The sequence below is a fragment of the Phallusia mammillata genome, chromosome 7, assembly GCF_965637545.1.
Source record: "Phallusia mammillata chromosome 7, kaPhaMamm4.hap1.1, whole genome shotgun sequence".
NCBI classification, from domain to species: domain Eukaryota; kingdom Metazoa; phylum Chordata; class Ascidiacea; order Phlebobranchia; family Ascidiidae; genus Phallusia; species Phallusia mammillata.
Genome location: NC_137258.1, coordinates 24,249,445 through 24,257,827, shown reverse-complemented (window position 1 = coordinate 24,257,827; position 8,383 = coordinate 24,249,445). Strand labels below are relative to the sequence as shown.

General features: G+C 38.6%; 1 protein-coding gene and 1 pseudogene across 2 annotated transcripts; both read right to left on the bottom strand.

The window, feature by feature from the left end:
* Positions 1-307: 307 nt before the first annotated feature.
* On the bottom strand, positions 308-2,325 carry LOC145237270 (uncharacterized). Its single transcript, XM_080100070.1, has 5 exons — positions 2,040-2,325; positions 1,642-1,790; positions 1,391-1,565; positions 936-1,038; positions 308-832 (listed from the first exon to the last, which is right to left on the bottom strand). The coding sequence occupies exons 1-5, from the start codon at positions 2,284-2,286 to the stop codon at positions 679-681; spliced, it is 828 nt and encodes a 275-aa protein (XP_079956196.1). The 5' UTR covers positions 2,287-2,325; the 3' UTR covers positions 308-678.
* A 1,409-nt stretch (positions 2,326-3,734) lies between these two features.
* LOC145237269 (uncharacterized) lies at positions 3,735-7,121 on the bottom strand (annotated as a pseudogene). Its single transcript, XR_013861971.1, has 6 exons — positions 6,575-7,121; positions 6,080-6,370; positions 5,667-5,812; positions 5,414-5,580; positions 5,213-5,315; positions 3,735-4,977 (listed from the first exon to the last, which is right to left on the bottom strand). The product of XR_013861971.1 is annotated as an uncharacterized LOC145237269 (transcript).
* Positions 7,122-8,383: the final 1,262 nt, after the last annotated feature.

Below are 8,383 nucleotides of genomic sequence, written 5' to 3'. Positions count from 1 at the left end.
GACGTGTCGTGTGTGACGTATCTCGATGTGGTGTGACGTAATAAATAAATTGTTGGGGTGCGTTTTTTTTACTTGAGAGACATATAGGTAAATTTTCACACTTAACTATTAACCGTTTCTATTATAAAATAAAAATATACAAGTAAATAACATTTCGAACTCCGTAAATCCTTAAGAAATGCTATAATTTTTTACACAATTTTGGTGTATTTTGAATCGTTGTGAAAACTGGGTAGAAGAGCAATAGAAATCTTTTTTTTGTACTTTGTATATACTTAAAAACGACAATTTAGCAAATATATTCAGAAATTTGATATTGGATGCAAATTTGAAAGTATACGCACGATGAAAAGAATTATCTTCTCCAAAGTAGGTCCTACACAACAACTGCTATATCTACGAGTTCATTTTATTTCTTACTAGAAAAACACGCAATAGTATAAAGAAGCGTTTACGTACAGCGCCACTAAATCAGGGGGGTGTGGCACCTACAGCCGCTGGTAGAAATATATAGAACTGCAGGCTTACTTGTGCATTAAAATACTTAAAAAAGAAATCGTGCATCCCATTGCTAACAAATGTCAGTTTGCAATTCAGGAAAATCACAATTTAGAAAGGAAAATAAGACATCAGTTTTGTGCAAGTCTTTTGACTGGTGTTTTGCACAGAGTATTAAATTTAAGCAACTGTGGAAACAGTTTTTCCGCCAGTGTGGAAAACGGTCGAAAATGTTTTCTTCTGCTGCTTACAACAACTTGAAACTGCAAAAAGCTTTTTGGTCGCTTTGTTGAAAGTCTTGTCACGGAAACTGTAAATTATCACGTTCACCAAACTGAAAAACAAACACAGTTTGGTAATAAACTAATATCTCCATTTGATTTAATACAATAAAACTTCCAAATTTTCTATTCTGTTGACTAAAATCCTTAACTCACCTGTTTGTCATCCCAAGATAGAAGCAGATCAGGAACGGGAGCGAAACGTTGTTGCAGTTGAGGAAGTTTGCGTAGAAAAGAATATTGACCAAAATAACTGGGACTGCAAAAAAGTTTTGTTATTCATAAACGTGTAGGAAATAAATAAAAGCGTGTGTTCAGATGAAATACGAAAATTCTGGACGTTTTTTGTTTAATATTGATCATGGACATTCACGCATGCATGTCTTTTCCAGTAGCACAATTGCTGTTATTTTCCAAATTTTCGTGGGTTAAAATAGTGTAAACATGGAATATCTAGTATCCTGATTACAATGTGACATGAAATGTTTAATTAAGTTATATGTGCTTGAAAATCAAACTATATCCAATATTTTGTTAATAAATCAAAAACAAGTGAGCAAAAAACAAAATAGCTTTCAAAGCTGACCACACAACGGAAAAACACGACTTACTGATTGTGATTGTGAATCCAAGTTGCATCAAACCGACAACCACAAATATCTTGATTTCTCGTTTACTCCGATCCTGTTCCTGTTTCGATTTCTTGTCCGAACTTCGGAGGCTGAGTTGTTTTGACTTTTTAATGTTACGTCGAACCGTCACCATAGTTGCCATGGTAGTGAAAAGCTGCAATTTCATTGGTTGAAATTACAACATAAAACATATATGGTACAAGAAAGCATAAACATGATGTTATATTTACCATTGCCAGGTAAGGAATAACGAAAAACACAACCATCAAAACCACTAAACCGGTGTAACTGCCTGTTTGTGTTGGTTTGTTGATGTTGGAAACATAAAATAGAAAGATGGTGTGCTGGTATGTGTAGATGATAGAACCAGGAAACCATGCTGAATCAAAAGCAATCCAATTGAGAAATCGTTTACCAGGCATACTAGAGTCGCGCTATACTGGAGTCTGCGGTGAGATTCGAACCCACCACAGAAGCCTGTCACCGGGCTAGCGATGCAGCAACTTAGTTAAGCAGGTTCAGCGGTGAGCCCGTCAAAAGCCAAACAACAGGCAACGTAAAGTGCCTCAAATGCTGCAGACAACAACTATTACCTGCTAAAATAGAGCCTAATTAAAGTGGAACGTACCTGGCATTGTACTGGATACAAGAGCTAAAGCCCAAACCACGGCCAAACCGACGTTGACATGAAAATCGCTTTGTGTCCGGTACGAGAGTGGACACTTGATGGCATAAAAGCGCTGTGCTCCGATGAACACTAGGTGGTACAAAGAGCTGATGAATGTAAGGAGGAGAAAGATTCCTCCCGCAGTCGCTTCCGGTGTTCCTGTGAGCTCAATTTGCCGACTCAGAAGCTCGTTTGACGAAACGTTCATCGTCCAACTGAAGTTGTAAATTGAAACCACCAGGAGTTGGACGCCTGAACAGCCGAAATTAAGTTGACTTGGTTTCAAACCCACGCCTACAAAATCACTTGCCTGTTAAAAAGTCGGCTACAGCCAAAGAGAACTTCATCTTGTCGAAACTTTGACGGAGCCCATGCTTCTTTAACACCACCATTACAAGTACGTTGCCGAACACACAGGCCAGACCGAGCAGGACGACGAAAAATACGAAAAATCCCGCTCCTGTCTTGCTGCATTCTGCGCATGCACACAGTGGTGTGTTCGCACATGCGTTGTAGGCCTTGTTGGAGCAAAACGCTGGAAAACCACAGAGCTGAATGACAGTTTGGTTGATTAGATTAAAAGCTTGTAATGGACCTGACGTATTGGTGGTTTTGTTGGCTGTAACATTTTCTGTTTTCAAAGTGACCGACTCCACCAGAAATATATTAGCCGGCGGTGCAGCACCTACAAGAAATGGGGGATAAGCAGGATAAGGTAGATAGTAGGAATAAGGAGGTAAAGAAGCAAGGCCAGGATAGGCAGAATAGTTAAAATAGTCCGGAAATTCGGGATGGCCATAATAGTTGGAATAGCCAGTATCAGGATAGTAAGGGTACGGCGTGCTACTATTGGTGTAATTTGTCATTTTGGGCTTAAGAACAATCGCGGCAGATCACCAAATAAAAATTACCTGAAAATATAAAAAAGCCATCAGGATTGAAATCAAAGAATATTAGGCATTTAAATCATGTCTGACGTTTTTTTGGTAATGACTTAGCTTTATAAATCGACTTCAGATTCTTTCCACTAACTTAAACTTTGCTTGCTGATGTAGGCCTAAAATATAATTAACCCTTGATTCGAACTGGTGTCATGTCATTACAAGCTTAAGAAAGTAGAATTTCGTTAAGATCCATTACAACTAATACACACTGAATAGTAGAAATGTACGAAATATCCGAAATCATGAAACCGTCGCTTAATTACTAAACAACATTTTGTCGATCTGTAAACGACCATCAAGAACTTTCTTAAAACTTTTGAAATATTCCGAACGGATTTCGGCTTGAGCTTGACGGCAAATATAACAGACACTCGGCATCATTTATGTAGTAATTTCACGGTAAAGAAGAATAGAAAAAATTCCTGATGTAGCATCTCGGAACTCACACGAAAATGTTGTTTGCCAAAGTCCTTTTTAGAACATAATCCAACCAAATGTATTTTGAAAAGGTCGTGGTTTCGAAAATTTAAAAGACAGGGTATTTTAAGTGCGTTGCCAAATGCACAAGCAAAGTCTAGCAGGACTATAAAAAGATACGAAAACTCCCGCTTCAGTCTCCTGGCATTCTGCATGCGCACATTGGTGTGTTTGCGCATGCGCTGTTTGACGCGTTTGCTTATTAACATAGTCAACACTGAATACCACATACAACTTATACGCAACAATGACTATTATCACACTTACATGTCAAATAAATGTGGTTCATATAAATGAGCTGAATATGTTCATGTTAATAACTCGAAAAGAAACAATAAGAAAGACTAAATGGTAGTGGATGTACAAAACGTAAAATGCGGGACAGAATTAAATTCCACATTTTAAACTTTGCCACAAGTATATCAGTAGGATAACAATATATCTTACACGGGGTCGTGTGGAATGAAGGCGCCAACGCGTATATCATATACGGCTTATAACTTATACGGCTGTGCGAATGTATATCCGATCAAATGATTGCATCGATAGAAATCGTGCTAGACATTTTGCTTTCGACGCTGTGACATTAAACGAAGCCCACACCATTTTATATTTACACAAACATACACCATTTAGACCAGCGACGTGCAACACACGGGGTCAGAGCACGTGCGGACTTCATCAAGTAGTCCATCGTTTACACTTTTCACTGGTAAATCTCAATAAGTTGTTATTTGTACTAAATTATTGGCATTTTTGGAACATTAGTGGCCACTTGATGGCATCAAAGCGCTGTGATCCTATGAACACTAGGTGGTACAAAGAGCTTTTCACTGGTAAATCTCAACCAGTTGTAATTTGTACTTGAATTTGTATTATAAGGCGAAGTTAACATAAAGCTTTAAAAGAAACTCGGTTTTATTTTGACTTTACGGACCCCTGGAACCAACCTACAGGCCCTCGTGTCATTGAGGCACAAACCGAGGATTGGGAACCGTTGAAAAAATGAATTTTACATAAAAATGTATGTGTCGGTTTATTGACTGGCCCTTAGCATCACTATAAACGTAACTTGTGGCCCATTACGATAAACAGTTGCACGCCCCTCATGTAGACATACGTGCCCCACTGCTGGACCTTTTTGAGTTTGTAGATTCATTGGCGGCCGTTATTAAAATAAAAACCTGTGGTGCGGGTAAAAAAAATGTGCAAAAACCGCAATGAAACATTACTAAAAGTGAAAAACGCATTTCCCAAGAAATAAAAGTAACAAAATTGTTTGTAAATGATTGTTAAAGTAGTTATGTACAGAGGATGTATTTCAGACAGTAGTAGAAGCTGTTTTTCCACTAGTATGAGAAACCGTTGAGTAAGTTTCCTTTTTTTGCTGCTTACAACAACTTGAAACTGCAAAAAGCTTTTTGGTCGCTTTGTTGAAAGTCTTGTCACGAAAACTGTAAATTATCACGTTCACCAAGCTGAAAAACAAACACAGCATCGTGATAACTTAAAATTCTTTTAAAACCATCTACTTGCAAATAATCCCATTTCGATTTGAAAACTCTTGCTGGACTTTGATTTTTAATTTGTCTGACAGAGATTGTAAAAGAGTTTTACTTTAGAAAAAAACTTTGCATCGAATAAAGTTTCGCGGTTGTATCGCAATTGAGGAAACCTGAGATTGTTTACAGTACGAAAACTTCCTAAGTTCACCTGTTTGTCATCCCAAGATAGAAGCAGATCATGAATGGGAGCGAAATATTGTTGCAGTTCAGAGCATTTTCGTAGAACAGAATATTGACCAAAATAACTGGGACTGGAAAAGCACAAGCGTTTTTTAAACTTAAGGGGAGAGTTTATAGTTGATATATCTGGACTACAACAGTTTATATAACGTGAACAAATCCAACTTACTGATGGTGATTGTGAATCCAAGTTGCATCAGACCAACAACCACAAATATTTTGATTTCTCGTTTGCTATGGTCCAGTTCCTGTTTCGATTTCTTATCCGAACTTCGGTGGCTGAGTTGTTTTGACTTTTTAATGAACCGTCACCATAGTTGCCATGGTAGTGAAAAGCTGCAATTTCATTGGTTGAAACAGATTGAAAATACAACATGAAGCATATATAGTCCAGGATAACATGAAAAATATCTTATATTTACCATTGCCAGGTAAGGAATAACGAAAAACACAACCATCAAAACCACCAAACCGGTGTAACTGCCTGTGTGTGGTTTGTTGGTGTTGGAAACATAGAATAGAAAGATGGTGTGTTGGTATGTGTAGATGATAGAACCAGGAAACCATGCTGAAATAGAGGCAACCCGCTTAAGAAATGATAGTGCACCATTGGTCTAGTAAGCACTACCATTAGGTAACAAATACAATCTAGTCTGCGGAGAAATTCGAAGTCATGACAGAAGCCTTAACCGGACTAGCCAGTCGAAAGTCAAATAACAGGCAACGCTGAGTGCCTCAGATGCTGCATGTTTTAGCTTCTTATAATTGGGATCCTCTGACCATCAGTCAACAACTATTACCTGCTAAAATAGAGCCTAATTATAGTGAAAAATACCTGGCATTGTACTGGATACAAGAGCCAATCCCCAAACCATGGCTAGGCCAACGTAGACGTGAAAATCGCTTTGCATCCGGTATGAGAGTGGCCACCTGATGGCGTATAACCGCTGTGCTCCCATGTACACTAGGTGGTACAAAGAGCAGGTAAATGTGAGAAGGAGAAAGATTCCTCCCACAGTCGCTTCGGGCGTTCCTGTGAGCTCAATTTGCCGACGTTGTAGCTCGCTCGACGAAACGTTCATCGTCCAACTGAAGTTGTAGATTGAAACCACCAGGAGTTGGACGCCTGAACAGCATTTTTGACTAAATTCAGATTATAGCACCAAAAGATGAGAAATTTGATGTTGTGATGTTGCGTTTTATGGCTGTCTTTTGAGCATAGCCTTCCAACAAATGCTTACTACTTGTCTCAGCCCTGTAGCGTTTAAGTTTTACCAACGGTAAAGAAACTTAAGTTGGTTTTAAACCACACAAATACAAACTAATTTACCAGTGAGAAAATCAGCGACAGCCAAAGAGAACTTCATTTTGTTGAAACTTTGAAGGAGCCCGAGTTTCTTTAACACCGCCATTACAAGTACGTTGCCGAACACACAGGCCAGACCGAGCAGGACGACGAAAAATACGAAAAATCCCGCTCCTGTCTTGCTGCATTCTGCGCATGCGCACAGTGGTGTGTTCGCGCATGCGTTGTATGCCTTTTCTGAGCAAAAGGCGGGAAAACCGCACAGCTGAATGACAGTTTTGTTGAGTGTAACATTCCCGGTTTCAACCGATTCTGTCAGCCATATCCAAACTGGTGGACCAGCACCAAGATTAGGGAATTCATACCAGCTGTTGTTAACCCAAAAACCATCTGTGTAACCAAACAAACTGTCGTTGCTGCCAAAACTAAAGTCACTATTGTAAAATGGATAGTCGGTGTCGTTCCACATTTTGATGCTGGTTCAGTGCAGTCTGAAACAAAATCGTTTGAAAGCAAATTGAAAACTAAAAAAAACCTTTAAAAACATAGGCTGTTTACAGAACATGGAATCACTCTACCAAGAAGCTAAATCGGTTTATGTACAACCTAAGAACACTTTTTTCGCCTAAATGGTCTTGTCAGTTCCTTATTCAAATAGAATTGCATTTCAGGGCGAATTTAACAAGAAGCATGAATCTCATTTTAGAAATGCAAGGTAATATTTTCTGTCTGACGCAGCACATTATTTTTGACTCAGTAAAAAACAATCAGCAATAAAAAAATAAAATAGTAATCAGCAATTTGATTGTAATCGGGTTTAACGTCACAGATATTACACGTGTATTTTAACCTCACAAAACGCATTTTCATTTTAAATCATAAGTTGTTTGTGCTGTTAAAAGCGAACAAGTTAAAACCCAACACGCCCAGCTATGCATGAAGTGAACAATATCTCAATAAACTGTTAGTATGGTGTATGGCTGCAGGGCCTTTAGCTTTCATCCACCAATGTGCCCTCCACTTTTTCGCACCTCATAACATTTCAACGCTAAACAGCAATTTTGGGTTTTCTGTTAGTTTAGTCTGCTCCTACGTATTTCTTTCACTAAACAAAACAAACTCCCCTTAACCAAACGTTGCAGCGTTTCACTCATACATATTGGCTTGGCTGTTTATAGTTTTAATATCTGTGGTTTTTCCACTTTTCCTGAGCCCTGTCTGAATGCGGTTGCTGGTCTAAGCAAAGTTGACACAAACCAACCACACGTGCTAGCAATTTAGCCATTGATGTGCCCATAGCTTTCTTTGCAAAGTAACTAATATAAAACATCTAATGCACTCTGTGCTATTATACTGCAATTCATTACAATTCGACATTATGTGACGATACATCTATTTGTTGCGTCATAAATCGATTGGACTTCAACATTTACAGTAACAAGCAATGCTTAAGCCCTAGCCAACCTGTTCCTGCCAGGAACTTCCTGGTTACAATATATGTGGTTGTTTTACTGATTGACTGAGATCGACGCCGAAATCAGCACGCTTATCTACAAGCTGCTGCCTAAGGCACTAACGCCGGGAAGCCCTAAATACGCTTGTTTAAGTGACGTAATTTGTGAGCACCCAGACGAGATTAATGAATTTTTTAAAGGAAGCTCTGTTAACAACAAAAGCCAGGATTGATTACAAGTTGGGATGCATAGCACGAAAGCACTTAATTTGACGTTACATAGTTGCAGCAAATTTACATAAACAGTTCACTACAGTTTAGAAAAAATGTAAATTTGAATCTATGCGAATCGTTTATTTTGGAACTGTCGTTTAAAATGC

What these genes read in the sequence shown, in the direction of transcription:
- LOC145237270 (XM_080100070.1), bottom strand. Translation starts at nt 2,286, where the DNA reads ATGAACGTTTCGTCAAACGAGCTTCTGAGTCGGCAAATTGAGCTCACA. An exon ending in TGGATTCACAATCACAATCA is followed by an intron (nt 1,039 to 1,390) that starts GTAAGTCGTGTT and finishes ACTTTTTTGCAG; the next exon opens with TCCCAGTTATTTTGGTCAAT. An exon ending in TATCTTGGGATGACAAACAG is followed by an intron (nt 833 to 935) that starts GTGAGTTAAGGA and finishes TTTGTTTTTCAG; the next exon opens with TTTGGTGAACGTGATAATTT.